Source organism: Schistocerca cancellata, chromosome 7, assembly GCF_023864275.1.
Source record: "Schistocerca cancellata isolate TAMUIC-IGC-003103 chromosome 7, iqSchCanc2.1, whole genome shotgun sequence".
Taxonomy (NCBI): Eukaryota; Metazoa; Arthropoda; class Insecta; order Orthoptera; family Acrididae; genus Schistocerca; species Schistocerca cancellata.
The window spans coordinates 235,789,645-235,804,835 of NC_064632.1; the positions used below are offsets into that span (position 1 = coordinate 235,789,645).

The 15,191-nt window shown below is 40.4% G+C and overlaps 1 protein-coding gene across 3 annotated transcripts in view; it reads left to right on the forward strand.

Annotated features, from left to right (window-relative positions):
- Window positions 1-15,191, forward strand: part of LOC126092137 (collagen alpha-1(IX) chain-like) — a 362,152-nt gene that overhangs the window by 228,883 nt on the left and 118,078 nt on the right. For all 3 annotated transcript variants that reach the window (XM_049907597.1, XM_049907598.1, XM_049907599.1), the window contains one exon: window positions 12,015-12,113. In XM_049907597.1, the coding sequence (XP_049763554.1) occupies window positions 12,015-12,113 (99 nt within the window). The remainder of the gene's footprint in view (window positions 1-12,014; window positions 12,114-15,191) is intronic.

Below are 15,191 nucleotides of genomic sequence, written 5' to 3' on the forward strand. Positions count from 1 at the left end.
GGCAACAGCCTGAAGACAGCTGACCATCACCAAAAGCATTTTCAGCTGTTCGCAAACTGCAGCCAGCTCCTCTTGTGCACACACAAGCATGTACATGGCCTATCCATCGTAGTACTACTGATATATGAATTAACTATAATACTGGAGTACTGCAGGAGTAAGTCTAACAATGAATAAGAAAATGAGAATATAGATAACCTACTATGAACAGCATAGTGAACACATTATTGGAGCTGAGCTAGACCTAAAATAACTTCAACCACACCAACATAATTTTATATGCAACTGTCTCTGTTCATGATTGAGAAATTAAAAAATGTGTGATGAGAGAAAAAAATTAATCAGATAGTTAATGGATATGAATACTTAATTGTGATGAGGAACTGGAATTCAATAGCAGCAAAAGACCAAGTAGGAGAAATAGTATTAGAATATGGTCTGGGGGGAGAAGAATGAATGGAGCTGCTCACTGGCTGATACTGCATAGTGCACAATTTAATCATCGGTATTATTTAGTTTAAGAATCATGAAAGGTTTTAAACTTGTACAGATCTGGAGACATGGAAGGTATCAGTTACATTGCACAACGGTAAGACAGAGATTTTAAATTACAAAACATAGCCATGTATGGAACTGAAACATGGATGATAAATAGTTTGGACAAGAAGAAAATAGAGGATTTTGAAATGTGGTGTTACAGAAGAATGCTGAAGATTAGATGGGTAGATCACATAACTAATGAAGATGTGTTGACTAGAATTGGGGAGAAGAGAAATTTATGGCACAACTTGACTGGAAGAAGGGGTCGGTTGGTAGGACATGTTCTGAGGCATCAAGGGATCACCAATTTAGTATTGGAGGTCAGCATGGAGGGTAAAAATCGAAGAGGAAGATGAAGCGATGAATACACTAAGCAGATTCAGAAGAATGTAGGTTGCAGTAGGTACTTGGAGATGAAGAAGCTTGCGCAGGATAGAGTAGCATGGAGAGCTGCATCAAACCAGTCTCTGGACTGAAGACCACAACAACAATGACAACAACAGTTTTCTCTAGTGAATTCTCTTTCTGTTAGTCTTAAGAATAAAGGTGCTTGTCTGCTTATGTTTACTTGAGCCACATCTGTCCCTGTTTCTTTACAACCAACTTTGCATTCATAATGACGCCTCTCTTTTCTCCCCTAGGTCATGATCTTCATGAGTTTCACCTGCATTCTTCAGGGCAAAGTGGTGAAAATCAGTAAAGGCTTGTGCAACAATTTTTACTTGTTGAAATAACATTATGTTGTGAATTTATATTCCACCGCTATTCACTGAAGAGACAAAAGAAGAAAAGGTTGTCCCAGAAAAACTGAATTGTGTGTGTGTGTGTGTGTGTGTGTGTGTGTGTGTTTTCTGCTGCAAAAAATACTGTTCATTTTCTTCGTGCAGAGCACTTTACATGATGTTACTGGGTTATTTAGTGATTATAATGTGGAATGAACACTGCAACCAGCCGCCTTATCAATCTGTATTTTATTGCAGTGCTAGCACAATGTCAACTACAGTACAGGGATGATCATTGCTTTTAGTAGCTAGTCATATAGACCCAGAAATCTTGTATAAGCACACATTGTTAAAATGACCTGTATTTCACTGACTGCTGTGTTCATTCCAGATCATAATTACACTCCTGGAAATTGAAATAAGAACACCGTGAATTCATTGTCCCAGGAAGGGGAAACTTTATTGACACATTCCTGGGGTCAGATACATCACATGATCACACTGACAGAACCACAGGCACATAGACACAGGCAACAGAGCATGCACAATGTCGGCACTAGTACAGTGTATATCCACCTTTCGCAGCAATGCAGGCTGCTATTCCCCCATGGAGACGATCGTAGAGATGCTGGATGTAGTCCTGTGGAACGGCTTGCCATGCCATTTCCACCTGGCGCCTCAGTTGGACCAGCGTTCGTGCTGGACGTGCAGACCGCGTGAGACGACGCTTCATCCAGTCCCAAACATGCTCAATGGGGGACAGATCCGGAGATCTTGCTGGCCAGGGTAGTTGACTTACACCTTCTAGAGCACGTTGGGTGGCACGGGATATATATGCGGACGTGCATTGTCCTGTTGGAACAGCAAGTTCCCTTGCCGGTCTAGGAATGGTAGAACGATGGGTTCGATGACGGTTTGGATGTACCGTGCACTATTCAGTGTCTCCTCGACGATCACCAGTGGTGTACGGCCAGTGTAGGAGATCGCTCCCCACACCATGATGCCGGGTGTTGGCCCTGTGTGCCTCGGTCGTATGCAGTCCTGATTGTGGCGCTCACCTGCACGGCGCCAAACACGCATACGACCATCATTGGCACCAAGGCAGAAGCGACTCTCATCGCTGAAGACGACACGTCTCCATTCGTCCCTCCATTCACGCCTGTCGCGACACCACTGGAGGCGGGCTGCACGATGTTGGAGCGTGAGCGGAAGACGGCCTAACGGTGTGCGGGACCGTAGCCCAGCTTCATGGAGACGGTTGCGAATGGTCCTCGCTGATACCCCAGGAGCAACAGTGTCCCTAATTTGCTGGGAAGTGGCGGTGCGGTCCCCTACGGCACTGCGTAGGATCCTACGGTCTTGGCGTGCATCCGTGCGGCACTGCGGTCTGGTCCCAGGTCGATGGGCACGTGCACCTTCCGCCGACCACTGGCGACAACATCGATGTACTGTGGAGACCTCACGCCCCACGTGTTGAGCAATTCGGCGGTACGTCCACCCGGCCTCCCGCATGCCCACTATACGCCCTCGCTCAAAGTCCGTCAACTGCACATACGGTTCACGTCCACGCTGTCGCGGCATGCTACCAGTGTTAAAGACTGCGATGGAGCTCCGTATGCCATGGCAAACTGGCTGACACTGACGGCGGCGGTTCACAAATGCTGCGTAGCTAGCGCCATTCGACGGCCAACACCGTGGTTCCTGGTGTGTCCGCTGTGCCGCGCGTGTGATCATTGCTTGTACAGCCCTCTCACAGTGTCCGGAGCAAGTATGGTGGGTCTGACACACCGGTGTCAATGTGTTCTTTTTTCCATTTCCAGGAGTGTATTTCACGGTCACTGAGCACAATGATTCCTAATGGAATCCAACCTGATGCAATTAATTGTTGTGTACTGAGCACTTCCAGACAGTAGCTTTTAAGCTGTTAATTAAAAATTTTGTCTATATCTATAGTTGAGATTTTTGTTCATATTTTTCGTTTGATGTGGATTCAAAAATGGTTCAAATGGCTCTGAGCACTATGGGACTCAACTGCTGTGGTCATAAGTCCCCTAGAACTTAGAACTACTTAAACCTAACTAACCTAAGGACATCACACACATCCATGCCCGAGGCAGGATTCGAACCTGCGACCGTAGCGGTCGTGCGGTTCCAGACTGTAGCGCCTTTAACCGCTCGGCCACTGCGGCCGGCCAGATGTGGATTCCAATTAATATATCTGTGCTTTGTTTTGTTTATTTTGGGTATGGAATGGACACAGTAGCACATTATTTTTGCAAAGACATTTGTTTGCCCTGTTCATCAAATTTCCCACTGTTACAGCAATCAAGCACATCAGCAACAGACATTGAGTAAGTAGTTTGTTTAACTGGTAACACAACATGGGAATTGTTTTAATAGTATGTTCTCTTATAGAAACTTCCAAAATAATATTCTTTATGTATTATAGAAACAACTGTAGGAAATTTCATACAGAATTTTGGAATGCATTGAGTTATTGTTGTAATGTTTTGTCTCTACCACTTAGACTTTAAGCTTAAAAGAGTGTGAAACTTATAGCTGAGAATATTTTGTGACACTGCAATGACTGCTAGGGTCCTCCAGGACCCATAGGTCCCCAGGGCCCACAGGGAGCATCTGGTGTTCCAGGACGTAGAGGACCACGAGGCGAGCCTGGGCGAACTGGAGAGCTTGTATGTGATGCTGCTGCTAATGAACTTCAGCAATATCGACTCCACTAACAGACTGTATTTTCATTTAAATGAATGTCATGCTCATTTCTAACTGATTACACTGCTCCACTTAAAATGTTGCATACACCAATCTGAAATGCTCATTCTGGGCAATGTCCTTTGGGCAATTTCCTTATGTATCAATAACCTACACAGTTGAAGAAGAATATCCCAAGAGTCTGTAGCCATCTGAAAGGGAAGAAGCCATCTTAACTACAGCAAATAGCAAATGTTGGTCTTCGTCAGGCAATTTTCTTACATTTATTATTCAGGGGAACAGTGCACATGTGATCAGATAACGTGTGAGTCCCCTTCACATTAAATATTTGTATTAGAATGTAAGCACACAACTCACCTCATTGTCTAGGTAGAGGATAGTTCTTATAATTCAGTCAGAAAGTAAGTAAGGCATCTAGACTTCTTTTTGCACATAAATCATTGTAGTTGCAATGTGAGACTTTGGATAACTTCATCATGGCAAGCTCATTGTGTCTAGGGTGAGTTATATAGTAGTGGAAACTACTAGGATGTTTTTCATATTTTTGGAAGAGTCTTCTTACAATAATTTTACTTTTTATGTACACAAGCTTTTCTTAAAAAAATTGATATTTCCATAAATAGAAAGTAGAGTGGTCATGTAAGTCAATCAAGTGTTTTTTGAGCCTGTGTGAGGCTAGTGATGAGCTTTCATTACATACCACATTGATTGAAATTGATCTACAATGAGACTGGAGTGCAGCCAGAAGGGATGAGGGTGACTGTGGCAACCTGTTGGTCATTTTATCTGTGAGATATAATTCAAATTGCAGTATTTCATTGATAGCTGGATGTACATCAGTTTGATGACCTGGACTCTCCTTGTTTGTGCTTCTTTCTATATTTTGTTGAATTTTCGTAGTCAGTTGAATGCAGCTACCCATTAAATACTGTACACACTGTATTTGAGATGCATTATCTAATAAATGTCCTGTATAGACAGTCCCTTGGCTCTTAAAAATAACACTACTGTGCACTTTTCTGACCAGCACACCTGCCATTCTGCAATGGCAGATATTCGCTAATCTGTTTTCCATCCAACATGTACTGCCACCTTCTAGAAACATATAGCTACAAAATTTAACACAGTATGCATTAATCTGGTATTTCCTACTTATTTATTAAGTTACCATCATACAGTGATACTATGACTGAATATGGTTATTTGAAGTAGAGACGTACACGATAACACAGTAGGTCTCTGTATTGACCTTTGAGAGAAAGATAAATACTTAGATGGCTTCAAGCTCTTTTAGGGAAAATATATTGTACTTTTCATCATAAATGAATTGGTAACCATTGAGAACCAAAACAATATCAAGGGTGTATGAGTTTTACCCTACACACTTGCACATCTCTGGACATGGGTTCCTGCCCTTGATTCATTCCTCTGGATGCCCTGTACAGCCCCTCGTATGTCACAGCATTTCTGGGATGCCCTATATATAGAGGGAAACATTCCACATGGGAAAAATATATCTAAAAACAAAAATTCTGTAACTTACCAAATGAAAGCGTTGGTACGTTGATAGAAACAATAATGATGAAAGGATGTGGGTTTTAAGGGAGAGGGTAAGGAGTCATTCCAATCCCGGGAGTGGAAAGACTTACCTTGGGGGGAAAAAGGGACAGGTATACACTCACTCACTCACTCACTCACACACACACACACACACACACACACACACACACACACACACACACACACACATATATATATCCATCCACACATAAGAGACACAAGCAGACATAACAGCAGACATATGTCTGCTTGTGGGAAAAAGGGACAGGTATACACTCGTGCGCACACACACACATATCCATCCACACATAAGAGACACAAGCAGACATGCGCCTGCTGTTATGTCTGCTTGTGTCTCTTATGTGCGGATGGATATGTGTGTGTGTGTGCGTGTGTGAGTGTATACCTGTCCCTTTTTCCCCCCAAGGTAAGTCTTTCCGCTCCCGGGATTGGAATGACTCCTTACCCTCTCCCTTAAAACCCACATCCTTTCATCATTCCCTCTCCTTCCCTCTTTCCTGATGAAGCAACCGTGGGTTGCGAAAGCTTGAAATTTGTGTGTGTGTTTGTGTTTGTTATTGTTTCTATCAACGTTTTAGCGCTTTCGTTTGGTAAGTTACAGAATCTTTGTTTTTAGATATACAGGGCTATTATAAATGATTGAAGCGATTTCATAAATTCACTGTAGCTCCATTCATTGACATATGGTAACAACACACTACAGATATTTAGAAAAACTCATAAGAAGCCGCACTTCAGGTTTCTGCCGCCAGAGCCCTCAAGAGCGCAGTGAGACAAAATGGCGACAGGAGCTGAGAAAGCGCATGACGTGCTTGAAATGCACTCACATCAGTCAGTCATAACAGTGCAACGACACTTCAGGACGAAGTTCAACAAAGATCCACCAACTGCTAACTCTATTCAGTGATGGTATGTGCAGTTTAAAGCTTCTGGATGCCTCTGTAAGGGGAAATCAACGGGTCGGCCTGCAGTGAGCGAAGAAACGGTTGAACACACGCGGGGAAGTTTCATGCGTAGCCCGCGCAAGTCGACGAATAAAGCAAGCAGGGAGCTAAAGGTACCACAGCCGACAGTTTGGAAAATCTTACAGAAGAGGCTAAAGCAGAAGCCTTACCGTTTACAATTGCTACAAGCCTCGACACCCGATGACAAAGTCAAACGCTTTGAATTTTCAGCGCGGTTGCAACAGCTCATGGAAGAGGATGCGTTCAGTGCGAAACTTGTTTTCAGTGATGAAGCAACATTTTTTCTTAATGGTGAAGTGAACAGACATAATGTGTGAATCTGGGTGGTAGAGAATCCTCACGCAATCGTGCAGCAAATTCGCAATTCACCAAAAGTTAACGTGTTTTGTGCAATCTCACAGTTTAAAGTTTACGGCCCCTTTTTCTTCTGCGAAAAAAACGTTACAGGACACGTGTATCTGGACATGCTGGAAAATTGGCTCATGCCACAACTGGAGACTGACAGCGCCGACTTCATCTTTCAACAGGATGTTGCTCCACCGCACTTCCATCATGATGTTCGGCATTTCTTAAACAGGAGATTGGAAAACCGATGGATCGGTGGTGGAGATCATGATCAGCAATTCATGTCATGGCCTCCACACTCTCCCGACTTAACCCCATGTGATTTCTTTCTGTGGGGTTATGTGAAAGATTCAGTGTTTAAACCTCCTCTACCAAGAAACGTGCCAGAACTGCGAGCTCGCATCAACGATGCTGTCGAACTCATTGATGGGGACATGCTGCGCCGAGTGTGGGAGGAACTTGATTATCGGCTTGATGTCTGCCGAATCACTAAAGGGGCACATATCGAACATTTGTGAATGCCTAAAAAAACTTTTTGAGTTTTTGTGTATGTGTGCAAAGCATTGTGAAAATATCTCAAATAATAAAGTTATTGTAGAGCTGTGAAATCGCTTCAATCATTTGTAATAACCCTGTATATATGTAATATGCTCACAGCTTTTTTTGTGTGTATACCCCAGTACACTTGTAACAGATATAGGTTTATAATCAACACATTAATTCATGCTGTCTCATCTCATCTTCATAATACTGACTTGTTCCATACCAGTTTGAATATATGAAAAAATACGAAGAAGATCAATGAAACAGTACAATGCAAAACATTAAAGAAATAATAATGAGTATGATGTAGGCTGTGGAATTGCATTATGACTGAGAGAAATCTGTATTAGGAATTTAGAACTAATTTTTATATTGTATTATGTTCTGTAGCTGGCTTGTTACTGTCTTTTAGATCTGCGGAAGAAGTAGTCTCAAAGTACACATATGATGTCACAAGCATGGCATAACCAAGGCAGTGTCATAGTTAAGATGGAACTTCATGCATAAATTCAGTTTTGGAAAAGTATAGTAGAAGACAGTATCACGTATGGCAGCTGTACATTGAAGAGCCAAATTAACCAGTACACCTGCCTAATATCGTGCACTGCTCCCAGAAGCATGCAGAGGTGCCACAACATAATTTGGCATGGACTCAACTGTCTGAAGTTGTGCTGGAGGGAACTGACACCATGAATCCTGCACGGCTGTCCATAAATCCGTAAGAGTGCAATGGCGTGGAGACTCTTCTGAAGAGCACATTGCAAAGCATCCCAGATATGCTCAGTAATGTTCATGTCTGGGGAGTTTGGTGGCCAGTGGAAGTGTTGAAACTCAGAAGAGTGTTCCTGGAGTCACTCTGTAGCAATTCTGGAAATATGGGGTGTCACATTGTCCTGCTAGAATTGCCCAAGCCCTTTTGTATGCACAATGGATATGAACGGATGCAGGTGATCAGACAGGATGCTTATGTACGTGTCACCTGTCAAAGTCATATCTAGATTTATCAGGGGTCCCAAATCCCTCCAACTTCACATGCCCCACATTATTACAGAGCCTCCATCAGTTGAACAGTCCCCTGCTGACCTGCAGGGTCCATGGATTCATGAGATTGTCTCCATACCCGTACATGCCCATCCGCTCAATGCAATTTGAAATAAGAATCATCCAACCAGGCAACATGTTTCCAGTCATCAACAGTACAATGTCAGTGTTGATGGGCCCAGGTGAGGCGTAAAGCTTTGTCTTATGCAGTCATCAAGGGTACACGAGTGGGCTTTTGGCTCAGAAAGTCCATTTCAATGATGTTTTATTGAATGGTTCACATGCTGACACTTGTTGATGGCCCAGTGTTGAAATCTGTTGAAATCTGCAGCAATTTGCAGAAGGTTTGCACTTCTGTCATGTTGAACGATTCTGTTCAGTCATCATTGGTCCCTTTCTTGCAGGATCTTTTTCCAGCCGCAGCAATATTTGAGATTTGATGTTTTACCGGATTCTTGATATTCACGGTACATTCTTGAAATGGTCGTATGGCATGACCCCCACTTCATCACTACCTCAGAGATGCTGTGCGTTGGCTGTAACACCACATTCAAACTCACTTAAATTTGATAACCTGCCATTGTAGCAGCAGCAATCAATGTAACAACTGTGCCAACACTTGTCACCTTATATAGTCACTGCCGACTGCAGCACCATATTCTGCCTGTTTACATATCTCTGTATTTGAATATGCAATGACTATACCAGTTTCTTTGACACTTCAATGTATTTCAGAATAAGATACAAAAAGTCTCGCTTTTTATGAACGACATCATTGGTATATCTTTAGGAAAGAATGATATTTCCAGTGAGTTTTGACCAAAGGGGATCATAAACAATATTGAAAAGCCATTGTTGGTGGACTGTATGATTCATGAAGACAGGGAGCCCACCAGTAGTCCTCAGAATGCAGTAGGTTTACATTCTGGTGCATAGAAACTATTTTGTATGTGTTAGTTATGAAAAGATTATAGCCCCAAGTGCACAATCATTAGAAATGAGCATAACATATTAACAGATTGATATTTTCTGTTACAGAAAGGTTTAGATACTTCCTAGTAAACATCCTGTATGTAGACAGAGAATTAACAAAGTACTTTGAATTGTATCAGTAAATTAACAACTATTTAGCTTGCAGGTACTGGAGGTTGGCAGTAAACAGTAAATGTGCAACCTATTTCATACCAGATTGAAATCCTTTACTTTGTAGAATTTCAGTGCATGGTACTTTTTAACTTACATGTACATCATAGCAAACCATTTTAACTTACAATATTAAGCTGGTAATTGTAATATTTAGTCTAGTGGCAGCTCATTCACAACATACTTATTTTCAGGTGAATTTATTACAAAAATATTATGTGAAATAGGACCAAAAAAATAAAACAGTAATTATTTTGCTTTTAGTAGAGTGTTTGAAAGAGATATAATAATGTAGAGACTTCAGTGCAGGAAATATCAACAGAAGACAAGTAAATGAATTAGGCACTTTGTAGCAAGCTATCAGACCTGTTTCAAGCAGAATATTATGTATTATAAATACTTGTATTTAGGAACTAATATCATGGTAACTACAACTGGAGCAGTTTGTTACTTTGGATCAAGGTAGATGTAGGGTTAATATCTTGTCAGCAACAGGTAGGAAATTGGTCATGTTCTTCTCAAAGAAATAATACTAACATTTTCCTCAGCAATTTAAGAAAACCATAGAAAATCTAAATTTGGTGTGCCAGGCAGGAATTTGAACCATTGTCCTCCCAGATGTGAGGCAACCATCTTACCCACTGCTGTTATTTTGGCCACCAAATAATAAAATATGGGTGGTGATTATTTCACAAAAAATATTGAAATAGCACAGAAGATTTACCTAGAGACCAGCCTCTTATTTCACCACTGGGTTGAAGACACATTTTTCCTTATTTCAAGTGTTACACAAGCCTCATTTTATGCTGATGTAGTAGTTTTCAACAGTTGATTTAGAAGCAATCCATGACAGTGTGTGTTCATATTTCTTAAATCAGTGACATTACTTACTTTTTCTCTATTTGCATATACCATGTGATTGAAATTATACACATATCAAACAAAAAGTTGAGTCATACTGGCCGTTATTTACATAGCCAGAAAGAAGTTGAGACATACTCTCCATTATTTACAAAGCCAGAAAGATATCATCTGGAAAAAGAGGTGGTTGTTACCTATATTTGTACAGAATTTGCAAGACAGATGTGTTACCTGTTTCACACACAGGGGAAATGTCTTATCACAGAATATGTCAGTCTGATTCTTTCAGTTTACAAAATGAGACAAATGTCCATACCATTAAAAACTGAGAAGTAACAAAAAGCATAACTGAGCATATAATTTTCATTTTGCCTCAAACCAACTAATTACAGTGGACAGTACCTTGTAGAACAGGAGGCGGAAGTGATTTTATGGTGCTAGGTACCTATCACATCCATTGCATTTAAAATAACTCACCATGGTGGTAGTATAGGAAAAGTCAAACATAAAAGACAATGAAACTTCCTGGCAGATTAAAACTGTGTACCGGACCGAGACTCGAACTCAGGACCTTTGCCTTTCGCGGGCAGGTGCTCTTGCCCATGAAAGGCTAAGGTCCTGAGTTCGAGTCTCGGTCCGGCACACAGTTTTAATCTGCCAGGAAGTTTCATATCAGCACACACTCCGCTGTAGAGTGAAAATTTCATTCTATAAAAGATAATCTTGATTAGGATTCACAAAAAATCCATAGTGGCTTACCATTCTTGTAATTAAGATTAAAATTGCATTTACATTTGAGGAAATCAGATCTCAGTAACCACATTGAGTAATATGGTTCAATTGTTCAGAGAAGCAATCAAGTACATGAACATCATCACTATCTTCAAGGAAATATGAGTTACCTCAACTTAATATACTTTCAGAAATGGCAACCAGTCATTTTGAGCTGTGCTAAATTAAGAGAATAATAATTGTGGCAGATACGTGCAAACAGTCACTGAAGAAATGCTGCACTCTGCTAGTCAACTGTTTCTAATAAAAATCTGATATGTTACGAATGGTAGTGAACATAACAAAAAGAAGGGGAAGTGGTAATGTTTGGAGAATTGTATATCAATAACATTTTTCATATTAGGTTACCTGACAGCTGTGGCAACTTTAGCAGGTTCCTTATTTAAGGCAGCATTGCTTCCACCCTCATTTGTCCCCTTTGCTTAATTGATTCAGTAATGTAGGCCTTCATTGCCAGAAGGTTTGTCTGATAAGATTTGTCAGCATTTTGTGATCTATTGATTCTTTTTTGTGAACTTTTAAATGATGAGTTAATTTCTTTGAAACAAAAATTTAAAAATTTAAAGAATGTTTGGAACACCTGTTGTATTTATTTTGTGAGTATGCTGCCATTTTTGTGATTTCTTTTCAGCCTCATTTATTGTTAACACAGAAGTCATTGAAAATCTCAAGGTAAAGGGTTTCACTCAGTTTTGGTATTGGTATTTGTAGTTGTGATCTGCATGACTGACAGAGGGCCTTGTAATTGTAGGGTTTGCCAGGACCTATTGGACCACTGGGGCCGATTGGTGAGCCAGGGCTTCCAGGTTTACCGGGCACCAATGGAGAACCGGGACCTCCCGGCAGCCCTGTAGGTTCGAAACACCCACTAACTGACTGGTAACTCTACCCTGCCCTGTCACACATCATAACACACTTTGAAGGAACTGTGTATCTCTGTTTGTATTAAAATAATTACTTTCATTCTGTCCATCTGGAAAGTAACACTTGTGTTAAAATAGTTACAATCCAATTATATTAAATCAAATAGTATCTTATACTTCTGAGCATGCAATTATAGATTACATGTTACACAGTTATACATAGTTTAATGCCTTCCAAGCTATTATAGTCCCTTCCACCTACCTCAATAAATTTTAATAATAAGCATTAAAAAAACATAAATAGTGTGAACTGTGTAACAGCACTCTTCACTAATCAGCTTCCCTCAAAAATTTATTTACTGATAGAATAGAATATATTCATAAAATATGACTGATCATGCTTCTGGTTGAGCTCTTCCCCTTATTAATGTATGATCCAATGGACCTGCAGCATTGAAAATATCTCTTAGAGACCTTATGTAGTGAAATCCAAATTGCTGCTATAAAAACACTAAACTCCTAGAGCAGCAATCTGGATTTCATTTCATAATTATCCACTTGGTTAAAAAATAGAGGACTCCAATTAGTCCTGGGTGCAAATTGCAGATGGTAAACTATTTTCACAAACAGAACCAGCAGTCTTCACTACTTCCACCACCAACAAGCAGAAATTGAAGATAGTTGCAGAACTCAAGTCACAGTTGTAATTTGTGCTGACATGAGCTATATCTTGGAGATGGCTTCTCTGCTCCCTCAGCAGCAACGAATAGAGCTGCTTCCACATCTCAAATGAAACCTCAGTGGACCTGCTGAGTGGACACTGGTTCTCTTTCAAGCCCTTGATTATATTTGCTATGTAACCTGTCGAACATTGGAGTTCCTTATAACTAACAAACCAATGTACTTATTAAATAATCATGTTGAATAACAGAATAACACTTCTCATGTACGTCTTCAGTAGAAGTAGATGGAATTTTTTAAAAGTAAATAAATATCATAACAGCTTTTGAAAATACCATTTTAAATATGATGATTCTTATGTACACAACTTAAAAAATGTGTTACCATTTAGACATTTCTGTGTAGAATGAAGTATACCCACTTACAAAAATAAAAAAAAAATAATGGCTCTGCATGAAGTAGTTACTGAAAAAGTGTGAAACTTGGGTCACTACCATGGGCTAACCACAAAAGGACTGCATTACAGAGTCAAATTTCAGTACAGTGGTTCTTAAAATTTAGTTATGTAATGCTGAAAGTAAATGATGGCTGTCTATGCTTTCTTGTTAATGGTGCTCCATTAAGAACCTTATGCTGTACACTGGAACAACAGGTCCATGCACAAATTTTCCTTTTGATTATACCACGACAACATTTATTTCAGCACCTAATACTATTTTGATTCGCTAGTGGCCTTGTTATTTAGCCACACTGGAAATTCCAATAAACATGTTGCCTTTGACTGCAATAGAATGGACCTAAGTCTACAGACTAACAATAAAACACCATGACCGTTTAATTATTGATATAGACTTATTTTTCTGGTTAAGTTTCATGTGTCCAAATAATGGGTAGTAAAAGCCTACAATAGCAGGTGATGAGGATGCTGAAATTGCACTATCAAGCACCTTAACTGACAAACAACAACAACTAATGACAAGATAATCTTGGTTTCGCATGTTACATGCTTGAGTCTTACTCATAAATGCCATCACAATCTCACTGCTCCTAAACTTCTTTCATACTGTGGGTAGAGTGGCAGAAATTGTCTACCTGCATCTGGGAACTCAACAACTGAGCCTCATTTAAGGGGAGCCGGAGGTGGTCAGATCCAAAAAAATTACGATATGTTTTTTTTTCTTTTTGCTACCAAAAATTAATTGGAACATTCGTCTTTAATGTAAACTTTGAATTATTGTTCTACTCACCCTAGAAGTGGAGTTATTACCATTTTCCCCCACACCTGCAGAGGAAATGGGCGGCCGCTGAATGCATCTAACACCCTCTCGTGACTTCCTGGTGAACTGCTTGGGATTTTCTCGGCCTGTTACGCATACAGCGCCTTATGTTACGCATACAGCGAGTGTGCAAGGGTTGGCTACATTATTTTCTGTGACAAATGAAGCGCTAAGAGTGCGGAACATCGTCTCTTTGCTGTTTACCATTTCGAATTAGTTCAGTGTTGCGCCTGTTGTTGGTAGTATTATACTTCTTGTGTAAAGCGTTGTTCTGGTTACAATGCCACGTTTTAGTAACCGTGTATATAAGAAGAGGAAGAACATAGGGAAAAGAAAATTAACACTAATACCAAGTTGCGATACTACAATTACTGAAACAGTGCGCTCTTCTGCTAAGCATCACATGGCCGGCCATAGCCCTGTGACATCTTCTAGCAAATACTACCTTGGGGATGCTGACTCCAAAGGTTTCAAGACTATAGAGGAACTGAAACCATATGGAAATGAATTTGTAGTTGAAAAGTTGGAATGCAATGGGCACGTGCAAAAGCGTATGGGTGCACGGCTTCGAAGGCTCAAACAAACTGGGTTCAAGTAAGCTCAGTGATGGAAAGACAATAGGAGGGAGAGGCAGGCTTACTGATGAGGTGATTGAACATCTACAGAGATACTATGGGTATGCTATAAGGCAAAATACTAGTAATGTTAGTGACATGCAAAAAGCAGTGTGGGCATTGTTCCTTCATACTGCCTCTTCCAATGAATACCCTCAACACAGCCTGTGCCCAAAAGATTCCTGGTGCAAATATAATGCAAAAAAGGACTATGATCACAAACATTGTTTGCCAGCATCTGTGATAAATGCAATAAAACCAATTTTTCATGACTTAGCACAGCCAGAATTGTTACACAAATGTCTACACGGAAAGACGCAGAATCCTAATGAGAGCGTAAACAATTTGATTTGGAAAGTGATTCCTAAAAGGGTGTTTTTAAGCATAAAAACACTGCGCTTTAGCATTTATGATGCAATAGCAACCTACAACCAAGGTAACAGTGTGAAGTGTGAAGTTCTGAAGGCATTAGGATTTACAGCTGGGGTGAACA